The 26,700-nt window shown below is 40.1% G+C and overlaps 1 protein-coding gene across 1 annotated transcript in view; it reads right to left on the minus strand.

The window, feature by feature from the left end:
• col16a1 (collagen, type XVI, alpha 1) overlaps positions 1-26,700 on the minus strand; it is a 105,724-nt gene that overhangs the window by 36,018 nt on the left and 43,006 nt on the right. Inside the window, 20 exon segments of the mRNA XM_084738713.1 lie at positions 1,715-1,750; positions 4,831-4,884; positions 4,976-5,011; positions 5,368-5,412; positions 5,711-5,836; positions 7,319-7,354; positions 7,748-7,783; positions 9,553-9,786; positions 9,904-9,948; positions 11,028-11,066; positions 11,333-11,428; positions 11,532-11,576; positions 13,358-13,420; positions 13,568-13,606; positions 14,071-14,115; positions 14,270-14,302; positions 15,229-15,279; positions 15,379-15,414; positions 20,215-20,247; positions 26,278-26,346. Of these exon segments, the coding sequence (XP_084594839.1) occupies positions 1,715-1,750; positions 4,831-4,884; positions 4,976-5,011; positions 5,368-5,412; positions 5,711-5,836; positions 7,319-7,354; positions 7,748-7,783; positions 9,553-9,786; positions 9,904-9,948; positions 11,028-11,066; positions 11,333-11,428; positions 11,532-11,576; positions 13,358-13,420; positions 13,568-13,606; positions 14,071-14,115; positions 14,270-14,302; positions 15,229-15,279; positions 15,379-15,414; positions 20,215-20,247; positions 26,278-26,346 (1,197 nt within the window).

The following is a 26,700-nucleotide window of genomic DNA, read 5'->3' on the forward strand; positions in this document are numbered from 1 at the left end:
ACAGCAAAGTTTTCCCAATAAAAATCCCCCATAATTTTGTCATTTCAAAACTTTTATTTTGAAATAGGAAAATCGGGAAATGTTGGGTTTCATGAAGAGTATCTAACACAACCCCTATTAGCTGTTAGAAGCTCTACAAGTACTGAGAGCTGGACACACACTTTCAAAAATCTCTTTCTCTTTGGACTCCTGCATTAACGAGTTGAGTCTCACAATGCATGCTTGTTTGAGGGAGACAAGGGGGGTCATCACGGGTTGGCTACAGTGGTCGAACCATCACCACAACCTGCTTGGGGGCAGGTTGGACACCCTACTGCAGAGATGATCCATCTAGGGTAGTACTAGTGCCTGACACTGGATTTTTGGGGTTGATGCTGATATTAGGGAGTAAAAAGAATCAGACTTATATATAACGTATATAGTGTGAGGCCAATATCGCAATATGAGCTGACTAATATATCACTTTGGCTCTACTTGACGTGTTATAAATTATCATGGAAGTGCAAACCAGCATGCCATGAACTGAAAATTGCCAATAGAAAGTGTTAGAAGGCTGCAAGTAAACAGGGATGTAAATATTGCTTCAGATATAAAAAAAAAACAGCTTTGCAAATGTTTGATGAAGAAGGAACATGTTTGTTGGACCTCATGGATGCACAGTTTTCTGTGAAAAACACTGAATGTAAACATAACTTTTGTTTGTTTACATGAAAACTCCACAGGGAGTCTTTAATTTCCCTCTGCAATCTGTTCTGGAGCTGCATTGCTGATATGAAATGAAAGCATTTTTCTTTCATTATTTCTGGCTGATTTGAGGTTCTGTGTTGTATTATGAGATTTATCCTAAGTCTCAAATGCTGATAATGGCATCAGCCTCAAAAATCCTGTCTCAATCCAGCTCTGTTTTGAAGTCCAAGCAAAGCAATTGTGGGAGAGCTTCAGTGTAATTTAAAGCAGTCTGGCTCAGTGGTTGGCAGATTTATTTCCCAGTTTTTTGGGGGTTAAGTGATGTGAACGTTCCAAAAGACAGAACTTGGTGACCTGAAACCAACTGGAGTGTCTGTGCTCTCACTTTAATATTGTGTGTGGTGATTTCCTGCAGACATCCCTGGTCCCAGTAGATGTCAAGTTAGTTAGGAAAGTCTGACTCAGTCTCCAAAGGCCACCGTTGACTCCTAATAGCCTATATCCTCCAGGTTAGGACCGTTTTGAGAATGTGGACACTTGAGTTATTTAAAAACTGCACAGAATGCCCAAGAGACATTGATTAATTGGTTTTAATTTCTCAGTTGACATCAAGTCTGTTTAAAGGAGCAGTATATTAGAATTCAATGTCCAAAAGTCAGTCCTGCAGTCCAAATAGTGAGTTGGAGCCAAATAGTGTATATTAATTAGGTTCAAATCCTTCTTAATATACGATCTATGGTTGAAGCAAGTTGTTTCCCCCCACCTCCATCCCCAGACTAGAGGCTCAGGCAGGCTGCAGGAAGACGGCAGGAGTGCAAGATGAGTGCAACAGTATAACTTAACAATAACAAGTGATAACAAGCCCGACCCTGTAAGCTGATCAGCTGTTTATAGCTTTGTCTGTCAATGTAAAGTTACAAAACAAAAGCCAACTGCTCCAAAAATAAATGAATACATCATACACATATATAAAATAGATATACTTTTTATTGACAAAATGTATGAGAAACTTTAACAGGAAACTTGCCTGTTCTCCTCGTGCACCAGCAAGTCCTGGTGGGCCCTGTGTAAGCAAACAGAAGTTATGTACAAATGCATGCAGATACACGATACACATGCAGGTGTGCAGCTCATACACACACCCACACTCATCTGCAAGCGTCTCTACCCAGTCAGGTAAAAATAACTGTTGACATAAAGCTAACCACAGAGGCACACAGCATGTAATAGGTAGGGGTGACAGAAGCCAACAGAGATTTATTACACTTAGCAGCAATTCTGTGGTAAGAGGAGAATCCCTGCATATCCTATTTGTACAATAAGCATTATGGTTGATTCCCCCTCGGGGGGGAAATCTTTCAGCATCTTCTACTTCTCACTCATACAGATGCTGCTTAATCTCTTTCACTGTGGCAACAATATAAAATGGCAAGAGGCTGTTTTGGTTTTGTGGAATTTGTATGAAGATAAAGGCAGATCACTCTGACAGCACTGGCGTATGCAGTATTGACGTCTGCTGCTTAACTAAACCAGACCACTTTTTTAAAAGGGCCAGAACTGGGAAAAAAAAAGTAAAGTGCCAAGGGGTCAGACCTGCAAAGTTAGGAAATTAAATGTGCAAAACAATGCACCTTTTTATTTTCGTCTCCACTTTATAAGGTTCCACAGTTGGAAAAGAAACATGTACAGAAGTACAGGGGGAAAAAAAAAACAATGCACGTGTGCCTGTGCTGAATCTGTGTCTTATTAGAGGAGGTTGTTTAAGAGAATGTGAGTCTCTCTTGACTCTGGCGAAGATGCACCTGGCTTTGAAACATTCGTCTTTTAAGAACGTGGTCTTCAGTCTGTGTGCTCCAGTATATTTTGGACTAATTTTGCAAGTTTCTTTCCCAAAAAATGCACCTCTGTAATCCTAGATTACAAGTAGGTTGTTGTTTTAATCAGCACAACATAATTTAACATCTTTTTTTATTCAGTTTGACTCAGTCTTACTAAATTACCTCAGCTTAAAGCTGCTATGAGTAGTTTTTAACTGGTTATGAATCAGCTTCAGTTTAATACTGATACCTCTATATGACCTTCATTAGTTAACAAGATAATCTGCAAGAAGATTGACTGTATCTATATATTTATTCTTAATGCCTGCCAGGGTCAGATTCTCCTTGAAATCAGATGAAACGAGATTGCAGTTATATTATAAATAACACTGAGGAGAATGTTAGCCAGTTAAAAGGAAGCAGGAGGAGATTTTTAGTTAGATAATTTTATTTGGGTGTAATATTTGGAGTAATTAATCTGGAGACACAACCAGTTTTGTCCACAGGAGCCTCCAAAATCAACAAAATATGAATGTTCCATGTGGTAGCTTTAAACAGCATGAGTTAAAACATTTTAATAAAATAAGTATCTCAGTGCTTAACAAAAGACATAATTAATGAAGGGGCCTCTCTGTCATTTGAAAAACTTATTTGTGTCTATCAAATAATGCTTCTGGTCTTACAGGTGCTCAGTCATAAGCTGCAGTACTTTCCCATGTTAATTCAGCAAAGTTTTACTGTTGCATTCAGTTTTTAAAGAGCAAATGCACAATCATCAGTATAAAAAACAATAAAATGCAATAAAAGCATAATAACAGTATCATAAAACAAACAGTGGCAATGTGTTCAGCATACAATCTAAATCTTTCTATAAGATCCTCAAGGAATTCAATTATTGAATAAAGTGAGTTATCAGTGCAAAATAGAAATAAAAACACAACAACCCCAAACTGTTAAGGAATTAGAGGGTCCCTGGATGTTTAGGTCTTCAGAGAGCATCATACTGCCCTCTACAGGAGGGACTAATAAAAGTCTTGAGAGGCCTTTCCCTTTGATCGTGGGAAATCTGAACAAGCTGAATGAATCTGACAGTTCCCAGTGTGTGTTTCTCTGTAGTGTTGTGAGTGCAAGGACAGCATCAGTCATTTTTCTAACCCTTTTGACCAATCCCGCTGCTTTGCCTCCATTGCAAGCAAGGCAACTACTTCAAACAGATTTAAAGAATCTAAGTTAAATCAAATCTTAATTTCAAAAAAAGCTGCCTAAAAATTTTATTTGATTTAGCTTTTAAATATTCTTATGCTGGCCAGCTTTTTCTCACAATCTCACAATCTCACCTGTTTGCCTTCAGCTCCGAGACCTGGAGGTCCAGGCGGACCTGGAGGGCCTGGCTCACCGGGCTCGCCTCTTGCTCCCTCTGGCATCTTGATGCCGGCCGGTCCGCTACCCACCTCGGCTGGCTGGCACAAACCGCACTCGCCCTAGGGGGAGGTGAGGGAGTCAGGAAGGTTAGTTTGCATGATAATCAAGCTAAGGGGTGCCAAAAGTAATGCATACGTCTCTGCTTACCTTCTCACCCTTAAGGCCAGGAAGACCAAGACCCGGCAGCCCCTGCTCTCCCTGTGAGAAGATAAATATAATATTAAAGAGGCACGGAATTAAATGGTGTTATCAGAAAATATGCACATATAGATGGGTTTCTAAGCAACGTTCCTGTGAGAGGCCTGTGCATAAGTCAAGTAACACATGGAAGAACTTTTAGAAAAAAAAAACATACAATCAGGTTTAAAGGTGTGGCTGAGGATAATACTTACTAAATGTAATTATGTTTCCATTAGCATATAATCACCTAAGAATAAGGATCATTGTGTGACTCAATGTTTCAACAGCAACCCAGAACAGACAAACCACTGACTTTAGATAGGCCCTTTCACATTTTACACATTTCACGACCACAGTAGGTTCTCATGCATGCTTGGAAGCGGACAGTGAGATGAAGTGTTTGTTATCTGCAATTAATGTGATTGTGATATGAGGCACTATTTTAGTGGAAATGGTAACAAAAAAATAATGTAATAATAATATAATAAAAGCAGCTCCTGCAGGGATGTTGCACTTAGCCAAATTTTGATAAGATTATATTGAGGCAAAGAGTTGACTACCCTGCTGCACATGCATTCTTGATTGTTTGTAAAAGGGTAACTCATCTATACCTTATATATAATTAAAGTACTGCAGAACATTACTGACAAACACCCTGACTACAGAAACAAAACAACACTGGACCTTCCTTCCTTTAAAAACCATTTAAGACTTATCCTCTTACCTTTGCGCCTCTTTGTCCATCCTTGCCACTTGGCCCTTTGGTTCCAGGTTTTCCCTGTCACGAGGACACATTTCATTTAACGAAATCAGTGAGTGAGGACGTAACGTGAACCATTTCTGTTCCAAAGAACTGAATGTGAACTTACCGGCTTACCATCAGCTCCTTTGCTGCCTGCACTACCCTGCAGACAAATAAAAAAAATTACTACAGTATCTGAATTACACAAATTGATAAAAATGGATGGGCCTTTTAAATTGGTAATTCACATTTCATAGTAAAGAGCACCCTACAGGCAGCCATGTCAAATGATTCTGGTTTTTCACTACCTAAGCTCTTCACTAATAAGTTCCCTGCTGAGTAAAATCCCTATGGCAGTCAGTTTTGGGCCCTAAAATTAGCACACCGCTGTGATTATCTTCCTCATGAAGTCTATTAAGAGCCCCATTCAGCAACCTACTGAGTGAGTTCTCCTTTTGTAAGCCTAGTCTGCTATTGAGGTCACCTAGTCTTAGCCCTGTTTCTTTTTATGTTACTTACCTTCTCTCCTCTAAGGCCAGGTGATCCTACATCTCCTGGTTCTCCCTGTGGAGCAGAAAAAGTGAACGATACATCATTTAAATAAAGGTGCTTATCCCTGCACACACACACACACCTACATTTGCAAAATCAGAAATATGCATATAGTCAAAAAGACAGTTTTCTTCTACCAAGTGTGTTTCTCATATATAGTTTCCTTTCAGCGAGACCAAAGTCTTCCAACAATAACAAGATAAGACTGTTTGTTATTGTTTTCACCTTGGCTCTGTTTGCGAGGATTTCAAACTGCTCTGCTTTTTATTCAGCACTGAAATCACATTAATTCTTGCTAGAAAATACTTACTTTGTCTCCTCTTGGACCAGTCCCTGGCTCTCCCTTCTCGCCCTTCTGCTGCAGGGTTTGGCTCATGACACCGGGGAGGTTAGCCGGTACCTCTCCAAGGGTGGGGCACACAGAGCACGGCTCTCCCTAAAGCCCGTGGACAGATCAGAGCTAAGTCAAAGATAGTCACCTAATAATTATCTGTGCAAGGCAAGCCTATTCAAGCACTGTTTCAGAAGGGCCAGATTTGAAAAGAGTAACCTGCCAGGGGAGCAAACATTTACAATTTCCATGTAAAATTCGGAATTTAAATCTGTAAAACAAGGCACCTTCTTCTTTTTTTTTCCTCCACTTTTTTAAGTTTTTACAACTGACCCCCTCATTGGTCCCGCCCATTTTTGGAACAAACTTTGGTCAAACTTTTGGAACAAACTTTGGTCAAACTTCGCCTTTCCTGTCTCTTGTACATATGCTATATGTCTTTTTTGAAAATACTACAAAATTTTGAAGATGGTAAAAAGATGCTGCTGGGGGAGTCATTAGCTAGTTAGCTAGGGTTTTGTTACATCAATCGTTAGCTAGCTATCTGATAGCTAATGTTAACAAAACAACAGACAAAACAACAGACATAACCAATGAATGAGGTAATTAGCCTACTAATAAAATGATGATCTTCTAATGAACAATGTTAACACCCACAAACCTTTATATATTCATATTTTTTATATTGCAGAGTCCTCTTAATGCTCATCAAAATACACATCTTTAAACCATATTTCCTATATAACACTGATTTGATTTAGAAGGGCTATGGAGTTGGCATGTTATGGTTAAGACACACATAATAATAGTACTAATAACAGTAATATTATTTCATGAATTTGTGGAAAAATAGAAAGCTTACCAGTGCTTGAGCAGTATTTGTGCCTTTGTTTAAAGCAAGAAGTGAGACAGGGGAGCTTTAGGTGTATCTAGACTTTTTAATGCCCGATTAGATTATGTTTTTGTAAAAATCTGATGACGTTGATGGAAATCTACAAAATGTTCATTAAAATATTTAAAACAAAGATGATTACAATAGCACATTTGCATATCTATGTTATCAGTAGGTATTGTTAAATTTAGATTTTGAAGGCTTTTAACACATCTTAAAATTTCTGAAGTTGTGAATTCTTGGCTTAGACAAGGATGTTTTCTGGCACAGCGCAGGTTTAGAAATGTTAGAAATTAAAACTTTTCAATAATTACATATATATAAATCCTTAAACAACACATTTTCGTCAAAAACTGTAATTAGAACGTCGCTATTAGAAATTTCTAACCTTGTTTTGGTAAGATATGTATTTGTCTCCATTCTTAAGAATGGGTAATTAATAAATGATCAAACGACCGGATTGAGGTCACTAAAGGGCTCATTCTAAGGACTCATTCTAAGAAGGTTGGATGGTTAGAAATATTCTGATAGTCTAAGAGCGATGCTAATGCTACAAAAAGATTATGTGTACAGCTTAAGCAATAAATACAATGTTTAGTGCACTAATTAGGGTACTCCATCTAGCTGACAGCAGAATAAAGTAGTCTAAGCAAGAAATTGTTTAACCTCAAGCCTAATAAAGACACGGAGCTGACCTTTTCTCCTTTGGCACCATCTGATCCTGATTCTCCCTGCAGAATACAAAAAAACATCCAAATAGGCAAATTAGTTTCCAGCTCACCCTGGTGAACATGTTAGCTTTGAGATGTCACAACACGGCAAACTCGCAATGTGTGAGTGGGTAGCTGTGGGTGCAGGTTCATGCACACATGGGTGTAGACCTACTGAGGTGGTCATGTGTAGGGGTGCTGTGTGTGTGTGCGTGTCTGCACTTTGGTTTCTTTCTGTTTCTCATGGACTTTAGTTCAGCCAGTTTGCCTGCATCTGCTTCAGGAGAGAGCCTTCTGCAGTGCTGATGTTAGCATATCTGAATGTGTAGGAATGCAGATGAGCGTGTATAGGTCACGCTTCCACAGAATATGAATGAACCATAAGCTGTAAATGAATGAAGCGGAACTTCATACCTTCTGTCCTGCCTTGCCATCTGCACCGCGAGGCCCCTGATAAATACGGGGAAAGAAAAGAGAAGGGATAAGCCAGAAGTAACTCTTTTGTTAGTTCAACTTTGTTGGAGTGAGGTCATATCTCCCTCTCCCTCCTTCTCCTTCTGCCCTAACCAGGTATGACAGATGGATGCTGACATTATTGGAAATCGTTGCACAGAGAATCTCATAAGGCTCTAGATTTATATTCTTTTTTTCCCCCCACAAATCATTTCTCATTTCACCTGCTAGGGTAAGCGGGGAAGATGCAGAATGAACAGAAAAAGAAACACAATGCACAGTATGTTGATCCTGACTCACTGGAGAGACATGTAAAGATTATATTAACAACATAACCTTGGAGCAGTGGTGGACTGCGATTGCCCCCCATTAAAAAAACAAAAAACAGCAGGAGTACACTCTTGGATGCTCTATATGGTAGATAAAACATGATAAAGCGTCCTTTAGGATGGCCAAGTGTCCAAGACAATGTCATAAAGTGCCCTCTAGGGTGCCTTTCAGTGGACAAAAATATGAAAAAGGGCAGTGTTGCCCAACCCTGGTCCTCAGGGACCCCTGCCCTGCATGTTTTAGATGCTTCCCTGCTCCAAATTACCTGATTCAAATGATCAGAGCCCCGTTTCCCAGAGCTTTTGTAGTGCTATGTGCTTCGTAAGTTGTATCTTAAGGTCTCCCTTAAGTTTCCCAGAGTCTTCTTAGCTAAGATATCTCTTCTGAAAGGTATATCTTAAGAAGGGCGGTCTGAACCACAGGTCTTTATCAGGCTTCTGCAGAGGCTTGATGACAAGCTGATCATTTGAATCAGGTGAGTTGGAGCAGGGAGGCATCTGAAACATGCAGGGCAGGGCTCCCTGAGGACCAGGGTTGGGAAACACTGCTCTCAGTGGACAAATTATTAAAAAGTGCTTCTAGGGTGCTGCTCTAGTGGAGAAAACATGGAAAAGTGCCTTATAGGGTGCTTTTTAGTGGAAAAAACATGTACAATGGTCTTCTCATCTATCTTTAGTGGATAAAATTTGAAAAAGTGCTCTCTAGTGTGTGTTTGAGTGGACAAAATGTGAAAAAGTGGCTTCCAGGGTGCCCTACTAGGAGAGAAAAAGTGAAAAAGTTCCCCCTTGGTTGTCCTTCCTGTGGACAAAACATGAAAAGATACTGTCTTAGGTGCCCCTCTTGTGGAAAAAACGTGCAAAAGTGCCATCTAGGCTCCCTTTCAGTAGAGAAAATGTGATGCAATGCCATATAAGCTGTCTTATGTGTTAGCCTCTATGGCCTCTATGGGCTTCTAAATGGTTAAATATAGAGGTGAACTAGTTGTTGTCCTTAAGGTAACAGTACTTAATTAAACCAGGGTCTGGAACTGCTTCTCCATAAATACATCAGGACTCACCACATACAGCTGGTACCGATTTAGTTTTTTGCCCCTGCCCCTCAGAAAACCTGAGTCCACCAGTGCCTTGAAGAATAAACTTTTTGACAACATGTCAGGCTCTCTCTCCTCTCCTTGCTACTGCAACGCCTTGAAAATTACAAGGACAAATACAACCCCAAGCTAAAAGTAAACGCTATACCTTCCCCCAGAATGATAAGAAAAAATAAAATACACTATCAAGCAAGTGCTCAAGGTTCAATCGTCAGCTACAGCTCCGACTGTGTCTACGACTTCCTAATAAAACATGTAGCGAGATCGTAAAAATGTTAAACTGAGCACTCAGGGCAGGTTCAGAATACATTACTGTGTGACATGACGGTCAAAGTGTTGTACTCACAGGCAGTCCTCTTTCTCCTGTCCCTGGTAATCCAGGCTCTCCTTTATGGCCCATAGCCAGCGTGTTTCCAATGTCTGTCAGCTCGGGGCACATTTTGCATGGGTCACCCTGAAGATTGAACACAAGTCAAACACGCATGTGGACGAGAGAGCACACAGGCATACAGATAAAGAGATTATAGACAGTGTTTATGGGTACCTTCTCTCCTTTAGACCCTGCTGGTCCTCTTGGTCCCTATGAAAACAGCAGAATCCCAGTCAAACACTGTTGTATCAGCTCACAGTCTGACTACTGTTGGAATCTGATGCATATATTAGTGAATATAAATCAATGTTTAAAAGAGTCGCTCACTGGATCTCCTGGCAATCCATTTTCTCCTGCAGGTCCCGTATCTCCCTGTGAACACATGTCACTGCATTTGTCTGAGGAATATTGTTCAAGTTAACCTGAAAACCCTCCTCAAAAACACATTTGTTTTTCACTTGTCTACCATGTCATTTTGGGTTATTCTAGCCTAAGGATGGTAACATTTTGTGAAACAACAGAAGATCATTCAATTCTTCATCTAAAGTGAAAACATAAAACCACAGCACACCGAAATTGAGTTATGATGTTAATATGCTTGTCTAGATCAATTGTACCCCCGTCAGATGAGCTCAGGCACTCTTTTATCATCCACCTCACCCACAAAATATGTTCTGATGAATGGATTTTAAACTGGATGTTACTGAGCACTACTAACTATAAAAAAGTGGATACTGGATAATGTACATTATGCCCAGTAACTACCACTTGAAGAGGAAGTAGCTGGATGCTGCAACTGTTTATCCATAACTATGTTCATTGTTTATTTATTACTTAGGTAACTATTTTAACCATTTATCCCTTAATCTTTGCTAACTGTCTTTTATGTTGCTATTTTGGACACTTTATCCAATACCTTTTAGCTAACTATTTCAACTATTTTTCTATTATTTTTTCCTATTACTTTTAGCTTTTAGCTAACCATTTTAATGGTTTATCCATTAGCTCAGTATTTTCATTACTAGTAACTACTGTCATTAGTTTTCACAAACTTTGAGCTATTTCAGCTTCATGCATTACTGTTAGCGAACTATTTCAGCTGTTTATTCTTTGCTTTTAGTTAACTATTCTAATTGTTTATTTATTAAATTTAGCTAACTATATCTATTCATTTAGCTAACTATTATTTTTAGCTAACTATTTCAACTGTTTATTGATTAGCTAACTATTTTAACTGTCCTTAGGTTACTGGTTAAGCTATTATATATTGGCCTACTAAAGATTATCATCAAATCCATCAGTAAAAATCAAATGTCTTTCTTTAAAACCATTTTTTAGATTCCATTAATTGCATGTAACCCCAAGCATGTGAGAAGTAGCCCTAGATTTTTCACTTGTCTGGAGGACTTTCAAATACCATAGGAAAGTCCTGTGCAAAAGGGTGAACCTACCTTGTCTCCTTTTGCACCGCCCGGTTCACCAGGAGGACCCTGAGAGGAAAAAAAGCACATAAACCTTTCAAATGCTTTTCTTAAGATGCTTTTAGGCTTCTGTCAAGGACAATGAATGCAGCACCAACAGAAGGAGTCCTGCCAAATCCTGCCCTGCAATTCTGAGAGCAGCATCTAATAAAAGTACTTTTTGGTCAAACAGACTATCTGTAAGATTGTTGTAAGGACATTAAGGTAATCAGCGAAATGACACTATTCAGTTAGTGCATATAGGCATTTTTTCTTAAATTAAAAAAGACACTTACAGGTAGACCTGGTTTTCCAGCCCCTGGTGGGCCTGGAAGTCCAGGCATCCCTGGCTCCCCAGCCAACCCTTCAGGACCCACCACACCTGGGGTACCCTGTGAAAACAAGTTCAACACAACTCTATTAGATCCAAACTGAACTGATGGATCGTGACAGACAGGTTGATGGTAGAAACTCCCAGACTTAATGCCGACAGACCTTCTGTCCCTTGGGGCCGACTACACAGATGGACCCTGCTCGACCCTGGGAAATGGTGACAGACAGAGGAGGAATTGACAGCATCAGCATGGATCAGTGACATCATCAGTGTCGGCCAAGAATAATCAAGCAACAGCTACAGAAATCTATCTCCACAAAGTCTTCATAAATTGTTAAAAGACACTTGTTGATTTCCCGCATTTATTCGACATTTTACAATTGGAAATAGAAAGAGGGAGAATTGCGGAGTCTGTAAGATGTATTATCTTCAGCGGTGCATATGCAATATTTTCTGCCTGCCTGATTCAAGTCACATCAACAAGCACATTCATATTCACAATGTCAGATGGATGGGAGGCTTAAGAAAATCTATCCTCCGCCAAATCCATCTGTCCACGACAAGCACTTAGCCTGGTGAACAGCTAAATGTGAGAGCGTCTGATGCCGAAAAACCAGGGGAATATCTCCGAGCACACACACGTTGTAATTTGTTCCTCAAAACTTTTCATGCGTCTACAGGATCACAGCACTGAACAGGGAAGATTATAAGGTTTAAGTCTTCCTGAATAGGCGCCTGCCTGTGTGAGAGACGAACAGAACAGTCAATGAGGCAGCATTGATTGTGCAAGCTTTGTTGCTCTAGCCTAATCTAACAGGCATTAACAGGCCGACTTAACGCCACGGGAGAGAGGAGGGGGGGAGAGCAGATATCAATGGGAGTCTGAGCTTAAAGAGTAATACCGTATAAGTTTACTGAATATCCGCTCTTAGCCAGATAAAACTGGTTGTAAGTGCATGTGTGAATGTGTTTGTGTAGGTGTTTTAGTGTGTTTGTGAATGCACGCTCACTTAAGCATTTGTGCTATTGAATACATATAATTCGAGCTAACTGTTTTGGCTTAACCTCAAAGCAAATTTAATGCCTGAAAGACACTGATTCCAGTGGTGTAAGGTGGCCCCCGTGCATGCTCTTTACTAGTTATGAAGCGCACACACACACGCCCACAGAACATTAGGCATATATATATTTTACCAACAATGTGTTGGATTTCTCAGTTGTATTAGGAAAGTATGGAGGTCAAAGAGAAAACTGTGTGAAACATGGATAGCACTGGCAATACCAACATATTACCCAGAACTTAACTCTAGACCACAGCTCAGTGTGATGTGTTAGATTGTGTTTTGACTGTCTCTTAACATGTGTGACTATGTCTTTTTTCACCTTTTGTCCTGTACTGTTCACTGTTATAAGTGTTTGACTATGCCTTTTTATCTTTTTTGCCGTATTGTCCATTATATGTAAAACTTTGGCCAGCTGACCCTTAATTAAGCTTTTCCCTCCTTAGTTACTGTTGTTACGTTTGTCAAGTTTTCCATTCACAGAGTGCACATATGCTGTTCACAGTGATAATGGTGGTAGATTCAAAACCAAAAGTGGGAGTAACAGATGAATCACAAGGTCTTAGATTCCTCAGAGAAGCAAATTAAAGCAAGCTTCTCATTTATATCGAACAACTGTGGCTTTTGTAGACTAAAATAATGACTCTAACAGATTTTATAAATACATCTAGCTAATGTAAGCTAATGCTAAGATTCAAACTCCTGGAGTCATCTTAAAAGTCTGTCTTGTTACATTGTTTTTTATTTTGTTGTTTGTTTGTTTGTGCAATCTGAATCACACACAAGGACCCATTCACCACCCAAGACATGGGCCCAAACTGCTGTAATGCATTGTCTATATTTACACCTCTCTTATTACAGAAACTCTTTATGACAAAGCAAAAGAGAGCAAAAGACCAAAAATGTAACAATTCAAAAAGACCTACGTCCTTCCCTGGAGTGCCTGTGAGACCCTGTGGACCGTGCTCTCCCTTCTGACCTTTTTCTCCCTGGACGGAGCCGGAAGGGGGAAAAAACGGTGAGAAACAGAAAGAGAGAGAGAAGTGAAAACAACAAGGGGTGAGAAATTAATTAGATGATCATTAGAAAGGTCATATCTTTATTATTCATCACAGAAAGTTTCTTAAACCTTTCACCTTGTACCCAACTGCTTCGCCCCAGTTGGCAGGTGCCGCCTGTGGAGAGGAGGAATGGAGACAAGGCCCGGATCAATGACCTGACTCTAAAGACACATCACACACACACACACACCACTGGAGCATAGCAAACAACACAGTGACCAGTCAGCAACCCGTGAGGACTACCAGCTGGACCCATATGCTCCATTCACACACACACAATCTGAGAAACAATAAATATTACGCACACTATAATCCAAAACACAGATGCATATATATGAATGAGATTCTTATACTTAGAGGCATGTGCATAAATACATTCACAGAGATAAAACCATGCACACACAATGACTCACCAGTAAATAAACATACAAAGCACACACTCATTCCCCCTGCATAATTGATACTGGTACTGGATGCTTGAAAATGAGGTCCTGAATACGGATCAAACTAAATAGCAGAACGGTTAGTGCGGTTGAGAGGTGCGACGCTGTAACCTGTAGCAGAAGATTGGCACTCACCGGCTCGCCTTTGTCTCCCTTCTGGCCTTTGGGTCCCTCTGTGCACTGGGGTTAGAGACACTTGGTTGGCATGTATTATGACAGACCACTTTTTTGGCAAACTCTCGGGTTCATACTGCGCCGCGTGCCAAATAACGAGACAAACGAGGCACGCCACGCGAGAGAGAGTGAGGAGAGACGCAATGGAAAAGTTACTTACTGGACCTGAATGAGAGCCAGAGCAGCCGTCACCCTGAGATGGAGAGAGGGAGAGAAGAAGAATGATTGCTCGTGGGTGACAAATAGAATCAGTGAACGCTGAAGAATGCATATCAGGTAGGTGGCGGACTGGTTCGTAGCCAGCATCAAATTAGACCACGGTGCCATCAAAGTGTGCGTGTGTATGAGTGTGTAATGACAGTTCAGTGCTCGGCATGTTTGGGCACAAGCAATGACATCACACATACCACTAATATTAACGTAAAGATAAACATGAGTGTCTGTCAGATGAGCTCAGGAACTCCTTCATCATCTACCTCACCTCATGAATGGATTATAAACTAGGTGTCTTTTTTAACACCATTAACTTTATGAAAGTGAATACAATTACAGTTAAAATGTGTTTTCATACACTTAGATTTTGTACTTATGCAACTGCACTTGATGTGGAAAAAACTGAGCTGTTTATCCATTCATTTTCATTTATTCATTCATTTTAACTATTTTAGTTGTTCATTTACTACTCATAGTTAAAGATTTCAACTGTATATCAATTAGCTACCTATTTCAACTGTTAATCACTTTTAGTTAGCTATTTCAATTCATTATCAATTAACCAAATATTGCTATCTGTTGTATTTGTTTCCTAACTCAACTCTGCATTACTTTTATCCACTATTTTATATTGTTTATCGATTACTTTTACCTAACAAAGTATTTTAACGTATTTGCTCACTAACACTAACATGTTTCCGTGCACTCTCAATTGCAATGTGGTGTTAATGTGTTTCATTGAGTGCATTTAGTGTGCAGGTAACCAGTAGTTTACTGGTGATTGTACATTTATGAAAGATTAGCATCACACCAATCTGAAATCCTATTTGGCTGCTCATTTTCCTTCTTAACACATGATTCACAGTAACCCATTATTTGTGTTTGTGTATGTTTTGTCAAACTCACCCGGTCTCCTTTTTCTCCTTTCAACCCAGAAACTCCACCAAGATTTACTACCTGCAACACAGACACACAAACAGAGTCACACACTGCAGTGTTTATACTACTGACATGCTCTAATGGAAAGAACTGAAAGTAAAGATCAGTGATCCTTACATTTTCTTCCCTATTCAGGAGTAAACAACCACCACACTACAGACAGACAGACACAGAGAGAAAGAGAATAATTATCATACTGTTTTTAATATTCACTGAAGGAGCTGTGTGTCTGAGTAAAAGGAAGGTTGTTGGGGGAGTAACTGGGTTGTAGTTTCTGTAGTCACCATGTGGTGGCACTGTTACACAAAACTAAACTGAGAGCTGAACTGCTTTGCTGCTACAGTATGCAGTTTAAAATGAGAGGTGGGCAAGTGGGCGCGCACACACACACATATTCAGACAGACACGTGCATACACACACATGCCTCCCATGGGAGACGGAGATCAATAGGAATGTCTGATTCCCACAGCACAGGAGTGAGCAGACCAGCTGCTCCTCACAGGAGGGCACACACACTCACACACATACCAAATAAGGATAACTATTATAAATAACTGAAGCATTTTTAGCGGAAGCGAGTAATTAAAGCCGAATCGCTCACCCGGTGTTTCTGGGAGCCACACCAGGAAGTTTGCATATACTGAAGCAGCGACTATTAGCTTGCTGAGGCGATGAAAGGAGGCTAGTAACAGCACAGAGACAATGTGTAATTCTACGTCCTCTCCGCCCCACCCCCCTTCCTTCTTACAAGCTACAAATCTATCAATGGCTGGCTCAACCAGCTGCAGCGACGAGTCACTCTTTCCGAACTGCTGTCTGACCGTGGGGCTTAGTCAAGTCCTCATATAGTTCCACTTAAAACCTCAGTGCCTTTGTTGTTCATTCTCTACGTTAAACTTTGGAATGGAAAAGTCAGACTGGTGTAGCGGAGCAGCCCACTGTCTCAGACTGCATTATGAAATGGCAATGAATTATCTCTTAATACTCTTCATTAATAATGATTCATTAACTAAAAGCAGAACTGAGAATCTCTGAACATCAAAAAATACTGTGCTGAATGTAAAACACACTGGTGTCTGTTCTTTGTATTTATACTGTATGAATTTGTATGTACACCCGATGAGTTTGTATTTACACTCTTCGAAATAAAGGTCTTAACTAGAAACATAAAGGGTTTTTTGGCTTGTCCCCATGGGAGAACCTTTTCTGAATTCTGGTAGAAGACTTCACAAAGATTCCACTTACAATCCTTTCAGAAAGTTCTACTTAGACCCCAAAGTAAAGGGTTGTACTTAGAACCATCTGTGAAAGGTTTCAGCCAATGCCCCCTATGAGAGGTTCCACTAAGAACACTTTTGTGATGTAACAGTTCCACCCAAACCCCTTTCTATGGGCTCTATCCAGAATCTTTCCATGTTTCTAAGGGTGTTAAGAAGAACCCTCCCAGGGGGTTCTACCAAGAACCTTTTAATATTTCACAGATTTATTCTAAAACACATTCAGGGAGTTCTAAATGCTTTCATTAAAAAGGGTTTCTCCAGACACTTAGTACAAGAACCAGACTGTTCTACCTAGAACCCGACATAGAGGCATAAATCTAAATCCATTTGTATGAGGTTTCAGCCAGCACCCCTGAGTGTGTCCGTGTGTCTATGGAGTAATGGTCCCAACCAGAACTCTTTCTTGGGGTGGTATCAAGAATCTTTCCACCTTCCAAGAGTGGTAACAAGAACTCCACCCAGGGGATTCTACCAAGAACCCTTTTATATTCCAAGGGTTTTATCTAGGCCCCATCCAGGAGGTTCTACCGAGAGCCCTTTTTATATTTTTTATTAATTTCTTCAAGGATTTCAGCAATCCTTGAAGAACTCTTTTCTCTAAAAAGGGTTCTTTGGAGGAAAAGTGTTCTTAATGGGAACTCTTAGTCTTAAAAGGAACCCTTGAAGAACCCTTTCTTCAAAAAAGAAGCAAACAATTCTGGTTAGAACCCCAGCCATTCAGGAAGAACTCTTGTGGAACCCTTATTTCTAAGAGTGTACTGTGTGAGGAGCAGTGGTGCTGAGCGTCCAGCCTGTGTGTCTCTCTGTCTCTCCCTGGTTTCTCCTCCTTGTCATCTCTCTTCACTCAGGCTTCTCTGTGCCGGACCATCGGCCGTCCTGGGACCTCTCGCTCTCCCCTGGCTGTCAGTGCCTCATTCCAGATGTTTTGGATCTGGATCTTTGTCCTCCAGGAGATTCTGCCTCTCCTCTTGTCTCTCTCTCGCTGTCTCCCTTGTGTGCACGTTGTCCTCATCTCTGTCTCCCTCTGTGTGTTATATTTTCTTCCTCCTGTCTGTGTGAATGGGGTCCCTGAGCTTTGCCTCCTGAATGATGTGCAGCCCGTCATCTTCCTGGGTCTCCATGGTGGGGAGAAAGTCAGGTGGTTCAGGTCTTGTCTGTTTGGTGGCACCTGAAAGTAGCTTGACGTCCTCAGGGATCCACATCCCACCTCCCTCTCTGTTTTGCAGGTTCCTCCATTTTCCCCCACCCTTAAAGGGCTTTTTAGGCTTTTCATGATATGAATCAGGGGTCCAAAGATAAGGAATGCATGCTGTAGACTGTAAAGCCCACTGAGGCAAATTTGTGATTTGTCATACTGGGTTATATAATTAAACTGAAAATAAATAAACATCCTACTGTGCATTGCTAACTTATAGCAATAAATTAAGGTTTCAAATAAGTGGAATCTCTTTATGTATGTTAAATCTCTTTATTACACTAGCTCACTTGTTGGCAGTAAAATTCATAGACACTAGAGAATGAAGTATCCCAATACAAAAGTTAATTCTCGTGTTTTATCAGCCTGATAGATGCCAACAATAAAAAATATCTAGTTTGATGACATCATGAGGTAGCATGGGATCATGGGAATTGTCTTCTTCATTGTTAAACCGCCACTATGGCTGATGAAAATCTACCTGACCTGAATCAGACAGAAATCATGCTCATGGACGAGGTAATGTATTATAATTGTGTTTCCGTTATATTTTGTCCTTAGTTTGAGGTATCCGTGTTTTCCTAGAAGTTATAGAAACTAGCTGCAAGCAGGACACACACTGTTAACTTAAATAAATTACATATCTCTCTTGGTTTGACCATTCTTGGAAACATTTGGGATAATGTAAGTAAACAACTCAACAAAATAGATAGCATGTCTTGTGCTTTTAGACATTTTAACACAGAAATGCTACATGTTATTGCTTTAAGAATTCAATACCAAGAAAATGCAGAGAACATTCCACCAACATCCACGAGACACAGAACTACATTAGCATGATTTGAAGTCATGTTTTAGGTGACCTGAAGTCCAATATTCACTCTCCTTTTAGCTCTGTTTTGGTCTCTACCCCATGTTCTTTAGCTGCTAAATCCTCCATTATGTTCACCAGACAGTCACTAACTGTTATTTATAAAAGTATTTATATCCAAGTAAACAGGATCATATTTTGACATCCAACAGCCCAATACACAGGCACTGATTCCTCATTATATACGCCAATACCTATGCTCATTTGTTAGCTAAAACCTCTCAAAAGACAGGCTGAATTTTGGCACCAGCATCCCGTCAGTGAGCCTTGTTCTTGGGTATTAAACATCCCAACAGGCTTGTTTTTTTTGGCATTGTCTCTCTAGCTGCCAGGCATTGACAGAACAAGGGCAAGACCCAGCACACACTAATAAAAATCTAATATCAGTATAAACACACATCTTCAAAATGTGCAGAATCAATTACATTAGGGGTTTCTGCGTAAGTGACACTTTATCAAATGCATTGTAAGTTATTCTGATGCATGATCTAATGGCAAAAAAGGAAGAAGATGCTGGTATTTCATTTCTTTCTCTTAATAGATTCTTGCTGATTGGTGGAGCTGAGCCTTTTGACTCACATAACCAAGAAGCCACTGAGGTAGCAGGAACAAGCTATAGAGGAATAGCTGAAGCAGCACGACATGAACACTGTGATGAAAATTGGTTTCTGACTGAGCTTTGGGATTGTGCAGCAGAAGCCGAATTTACCCTTATTCAGACCATTTATTACCATAATCACATTAACACACAGGCCTGCTCGGCGTAGTATTTGCATTGCACCGCATAGTATCAGGTATTATTATCAACTGATTCCTGTGGGCACTACAACTATTTTTACTCTGAAAAAACAGCGGCCTGTGTAATTTGACCAAATTAAATTCACAGAGCAGAGGAAAAGTCACTTTTGTTTCTGTGCAAGTGTGTGTGCCCCCAGTGGCAGGGCAAGCTGTGCGCTCCAACCCAGGTAATAACCTACATTGAGGAAGTCAGGGGAGGCGACCAGCTGCATTAGTAAGCACACACAGGAGCAACATAATGAAGCGTCTGGAGTTCTGTATTCTATTTGTGAACAGAACATGCCTATTGTAGGTGAATGACAAAATTAATAGGCAGCAGCAACTCCCGACTGAGACTCAGTGCATAATGAGGTGTAAATCAGTCCTCGGTCAGTCAGCAAGCTGGAAGGAAAGAGGGAGGGAGGAGGAAATAGAGATAGACTATTTCTTTTTCTAAGCCCATGCACAACAGAGAGACACACAGCATAAAGGTGCACACACATGCACACATATGGCCTGCATATTGTGCTCATATTTCAATCTCAGCAGCACATACATGTTGGATTTCTCTTTATCCATCCATGTGCTGGCTGATCCTGGCCCGTATTTCAAGATGTGCTACTGGGATGAAGGCTGAGTAGACACTGGACTGGTAACTGGGAACAGTCTCAAATTCACCTGACCTGCACGTGTTTGGACTGTGGGAAATTAAGGCTTGCTTTGAGGCGACCATCTTGGTCTGAGCCGCCGTGGCGTCCCACAAGTCTCATTAGAAATTCAATTGGCTGCTGTTCTGTGTGTGTGTGTGGGTGTGAATCGTGAGGCTTACTTTCTCTGCCAGATCCCTGGATGCAAAAATGTCCTGAAAGAAAGAAATAATGACAGAAAGTTTAGTTTTTAAACAGTTATTTATTTGGATAACTGTTCTACATTCACAACAGGATGTATAAAAACAATCTCAAACTACGAATCTACTTAGTTCATCTTTCAGTCCAAGTGTATGTTTGTACAAAGTTTGAAGAAATACTTGAGATATCACGTTCGCAAGAATTGGACAGACCAATGGACAGACAACCAAAAAAAAATAATGCCTCCAGACACAACTATTGCCGGCATGGAAGCATAAAAGTGTCTTCATAATCCCACACCTTTTGAAAGGCATCCAAATCCTCCAAAATAATATTAATACTCTGACAACACAAGTGCTCTAACTAGATTCATAAAACCTAATAAACAATAACACCCCTGCCCTCATTTTTTTCTTTCCTACATAAATAAATGCCAATTTTGTTTGGCTAAACAGGAAATTCAGAAGTTCACCTTTCCTCTTTGTTTGCCGTAAGAAAAACTTAATATGAACATCTGTTCAGTAAAATGCTCCCTGAAAGGCGTCAATAAAATGCAAAGTGCTTCAAATAAGGACATTAATCTAGAACATTGTACAACAACAAAAACAACAACCACACAGATTGACCCTTTTCTCCCTGCTAGTATACCCAGTTTTTTATAATGTGCACTGGAAAGCTGAGCCTCAGCTCCTGTCTGCACAACTAATAACTGAGGATTTTTACTGTGGAGAATTTAGATGAAATAAAATGTTCATCCACTGTTCAGACACTTGGTACACATCATCAGTAAATACACACCTTCAGGCTGGTGCAAACTCTGCTGTTCTGGGTTTTTTGTCCAGTATAAAAGGGGCTTTACAGAACAAAAATGACACTCATCTGAGACTGTAGGATTTAACGCTGATATAAATGCATTCACTCCTACAATTCCATGTAAAATAAACCACTGTGAATCACCACAGAGGAGGAAAGAAAGAACGACAGAAAGAAAGAAAGTCAGGCCTTTCACAAAATATCTGACCATGACTTCAATATTAATACCATACTTGGCTTCATATTGGTCCAAAATTGCTTTCTGTCTATATTTAGACTCTACTGCTGACAGTTTCATCACTAAACTGGCTCAAAAAAATATTCAAACACACTGAATCCAATAGCTTTGAAGGTCATTCACAGATATATTAGACTATTTAGTCTGGATTTTCTCCATTGCGGCAGCACTGTAACCAATTTCCCGTTTTCAGCCCTTGTTCATTCTTTGAATGTATCAAGAAATCTTGGGTGTATTTAGTCATTTTAGGGCAAACACAGGCATAGGACATTCCACGTGTTCCCTTTTTGCAATCCTTGAATTATACAAAGAATCAAAAAAAAACTTTTATCTATGGTGGAGTGCGGACTATAAATTGAGGAGTCTCACAGACTCATGAAAGAAGCTGTTCTGAAGTCTGCTGGTATGGCAGTGGACACTTCCGTATCTCTTGCAAATTGGCAGTAGGGTGAACAGGCTTTTAGTGTCTTTCCACGTCGTCATTTTTTCAGCACTACTGCACTAGCTTGCTTTATTTTTCAACAGTCTGTACACCCGACAATGCCATTTGTTTACACGAGAAGGCTATAGTCCTGAATTATTTCTGCAGATAAGAAATAAGATCACAGAAACAAAGGAAGTAAGTGGGGAGGCCCTGAGACACTCATGAATTAAGTTTTGTGATGTCATTTTAGTGTATGGATATTTAGAAAGTTATGCATGTCAAGTTATTTTCAATGACTTGTCAGTGTGTGTTGGGTGTGAGGCCCTCCAAGTCAAAGTTGAGCTGGCCTCAACTTTTTTCAGTGCTTTAATGACATGGTGACATGTCAACCAATCATATGTCTTCGTTTCACCACTTCCACATCCCATCTTCTCACAATTGCTGCGCTGTATAAACAATGGAAGTGAAACTTGCCGTTAGCCACTTTCCAGTTTCATTTAACACTTTTACTGCAACATCAGCAAAAAAAACGCACCTCGATGATCCATGTTCACTGACTCTACACACAGAAGTCAATTAGCGGCACTTCACTGATGACTTGGCGACAATGTAGCCAGCCACTTTTGGCTGTTTTGTAGCCGTGTCATCAGTAGTGTGAACATATGGCAAACGCAGACCTTTGCCTGATGGTGAGTCCCCGTCCGCAAGACATTCATCTAAGTTTTCGACATTCTTGTCAAACCTTTGAACACACTGCATATATCCCCAGTCAGCATTGCAGCAGTTCATAATAAGCAAATCTCTTGAAGATGTTCCCTAGAATAGCCGCATTGGTACTTGAAAGTCTCCATAATACCAACATTATATGACATCTTTGGCATAGGCAAGCTGTTGTTCTCCTGTTGCATGTGGAGTGCATCCCTTTAAACATTATCGCCATTACAATTTATTGCATCAGACAGACAACAAAGAAAGGAAAAATAAGGGCCATCTTGCTTTCACACACGGGTCATTAACAGACATTCTTTAATCTGAGCACAAAAAAGAGATGAAAGAGGAAGAGGAGAGGGAGAGGGGAAAGTACTGTACCCTCCTCAGCCTAGAGGCAAATAAAAAGATGGACCCTGCTGCGCACAGAGTTACAAATCAGACAGGAGAGTCAACAACAAGAAACACGGAAAAAAAGGAGTGGAAAACTGGACGGAAACAATTTGTTCAAGGTGGCAAGGAGAGATATAAGGAAGGGTTTCAGCAAAGGGAGGAAAGGAGAAGACATTTCATTGCCGGTTTTGGACTTCCAACATAAAAAGTCGAAGTAGAAACACTCTGAGAGCGAGGATACAAGACACAAAAAAGCCCCTGGGTCTTCTGAGAACATGGATGACCTTTCAGCTGGGAGCGGGATTGGAAGTAAGAAAAAATAACTTTACAGTGTTGGAAGACATGGAACAGTGTGGGTGAGATTGGTCATACCTCAGGAAAGCAGTTACTGCTGTGACCCACACACACAGACAAGCAGCAAAACTGATTCCCTTAGTAGTTGAAAGGACAGACTGTTTAACATAGAAATACAGTATGTGGTTTGCTACTATATGTCAGTGAAGTATGTAAATCCTGTAATCTTCACTGACTAGTTTGCTCAGTTGTTCTTCAAACCACGAGAATTTCATTTTAAATTTTAATGGAAATTCCACAGCTTCCAACAATGCCAGATACGTCAGGCTGAATTATGGGGGTATGTGTACAAAGTAATGGCAAGGGATCTAAAATATTTCAGTTTGATGGAATGGTGCAAACATCTAAAACATGTCTTGGTTGAGACTTGAGTTGAATATTTTGCTCAAAGTAAGCATTATTCAACTGTCTGACAGCATGGAACAAAATATTTTTTCTCCAGACTTAAAACAGTAGGTTGACATTTTGGTTAACATGCTTTTTTGCTGAGTGTTAGATGACAGGATAAATACAGGTCTCTGTTAAATATATGACTATAGCCACCAGCTGGTTAGCTCGTCTTAGATAACTTAGCTTAGCGTATTTGACTGGAATAGTTCATGTTAGCAGAGCTAACTAGCTAAGCACCTGAAAAGTTTGCTATTAACATGCTAAACAGTATCTCATTTGTGTACAAGGCAACCAGGAAGTGTGTCCACCTCAGAAATTGTTTAAGACTTAGGCTAACCACAAGTTTTTTTAAAGTTTTTTTTTTTTTTTTTTTTTAAGTTAAGCTAAATGATTGCTGCTGGTAGCTTCATATTTACTGTATCAACATGGTATCAATCTTTTCATCTAAGTATTAGCAAGAAGGCAAATATGAGTCTCAGTGGGACTCACCTGGTTAAATGAAGGTTTAATTTAAAACAAAACAAAACAATATAAAAGAGGAGAACATCCAAAATTATTGAACTTTTGTTTTCAAGAATTTTGCATTGCACTCCTAGCCTATAAAATTGTCAGATTTATGATGGACACTTAGCAGAAGAACCATTTGATCAATACGATGCAGCAAGAACAGACATATTCTCTTTTTTCCACAATTTTTTCTTTCATGTCATACTTTGTGCAGCTTGCACTGTAGCAACAAAAGGCTTGATACAACTTAACTTCTATCACATATTCAGTCATACATTCACATTCAAGCAGAATCAGGTGCTGTAGCATGTAGCTGCAGGGTTGAGCGGCAGTGTTGGGGTGTGCTGAGGATATAACAGCTGGGAAACAATTAGAAATTAATGTATTATTTCTCTAATTCACTGGCTTTCTGCTACCACAGCTCTCTCTCCCCATTCAGTCTGTAGCTTAATTGCCCAAAGCTGCGTGCCCTCTCCCTCTCAGACAAATAGACAAACCAAACCAAACTTCTTGGTGTTGCTATTTTATAGCATAAACTGCAAACCAGACTTAGACATTGAAGCTGGGTACACAACATAAACAAAGGACACAACTGTAGAATATAAAAGCACCCATTTTCAGACATATTCAGGCTGACTGTAGAGAGTCTGATCGCTGGCTCATGATTGGCAGCATGACATTGGACTGCGTTTCTCCATAAGTTCACTCTTTTTGAACATCCTGCTGCATGCCACTGCCTTTATTTTTCAGCATCCCCTGCGGCCCTCACCACCACAGCCTTAATGGACTGCCCCTATTAAAAAAGAATGAGATTCCTGGCGTTTTCAACGCAGAATGTGGATTGAAAGAGAATAAAAGAGGGGAAACTGTATGTTACAGGATTACCAATGGAAAGAACATTGACAGAAATGGTGTTTCATCAATAGTTGACCCCAGTTTACCCTGTGCTGCTCATACACGACACAGGACATTCCATGTATATGCTGAGTTTAATATGCTGTCACTCACTGGGGCTTAGTTGAATAGAAGCAGTGCTATGGCTCAGTAACATCTGGCGTGCACATTGGAATCTTGGATTACATTGTTCATTTACTGTGCACAAAGCTTACATACAGATATAAATAGAAACTACTCAAGTTAGCCTGTGCATGTTTGTTCATGTGTGTACGTGGTTGTGAAACAGAGCAAAAGAGAAAGGAGCCAGAAAAGATCTAAAAATGGGACATGAGGCCAGAAATGTGTTATGCATCTCTATCACAGTAAACAGGAAGATGGTGTTAACATTACCCAGCCTGAAATATTGTACTTTATAAGAATAAACATCATGAAACACATATTAAAACACTCAATCTGCAACATCTGATAGCAGGAGAGAAAGAGAGAGGGAGTGACAGGTGAGAAAGAGAGAGAAACAGAGAAAGAGATGGCAGCCTGAGTTATTGTAACTGTGTCTGGCTGAAGCCATCTATAGGATTGATTACTGTGTCCTGAAGTCTGCCAGAGCACTAAGTTAACACCAGCACTCCACAAGACAAACACCAGGCCCTAATGAATAGATAATTGGATATAGATCCCATTAATATGAATGATGAAACAAGCGGGTGTGGAAACAAAAATAAATTGCCTTTACGTTATACCGGACAAACTTCATGTATCAGGCAGCACTGAAGCAACCATAAAAAACAGCATGGAAATTTGCGGAAAAACTGCTCCCATGTGTTGCATAAGGCTCTATTTGTCATGCATTCGACGCTGCCTGCCGACACTTTGAACGATTGCTACCAGTGGATTTAACTGAACTGAACTCGTATAAAACTCAGACTGCAGCAGAGTAGAAAACATGTTTTCCATGGAGGAGATTCAGGGAAAAACAACTACGCCATTTGGTATGAGTCCTACAGGCCAGTGTTTGCTTGCCAGCCGGAACATCTAAGACAACTCAAACTGTCTAAAGAAGAAAGCTGTTTGAGGTCAAGCACCTGTCTGTGTCTGTATGTGCTTTATCTGTGTCAGATGGAAACCATGTGTTGTGATACCTCATGATGGAAGTGTCAGTGTTCGAGCAACATTATCCCTCAATGTATAACTGGATTTACATGCTTTTTCACTGTATGATATCTGGTATATGTTGTTCGTGTGTGATCACATATGTTTTTCTGTAGAAAATGTTGAAATGTCTCTGTGTGCATTTGTAGGTGGTTGCAGGTTTTGATTTACCTGGTTAAAAGTGTTTTCCAACAGGTCATTTTCAGCAGCACGGCGGCTCTTGGGAGCATCGGGTGGGCACTGCAAACACACATCAACATATAATTTAAGACAAAAGGAAAAAATACCTCTGTGATTTCCAACCTGTATGCTATAATTCTACTCTGGGTAGAATGTTAAGATCAGACATAAAAATCCCTCTGCATTTTGTGTCTCCTTGTTGCTGGTGGAGTTAACGTAAGACTCATCTGGTGGACTGCAGACATCTGACCCGAAGTACTGAAGTAAAACATTTTTGCATTATTGTATATTTACTGTATATTTGTTGCAGCAGCAGTATGATTTATGATGGACACTTAGCAGAAGAACCATTTGATCAATACGATGCAGCAAGAACAGACATATTCTCTTTTTTCCACAATTTTTTCTTTCATG

This window comes from Lutjanus erythropterus, chromosome 16 (genome assembly GCF_056507025.1).
Source record: "Lutjanus erythropterus isolate fLutEry1 chromosome 16, fLutEry1.hap2, whole genome shotgun sequence".
Classification (NCBI taxonomy): Eukaryota; Metazoa; Chordata; class Actinopteri; order Lutjaniformes; family Lutjanidae; genus Lutjanus; species Lutjanus erythropterus.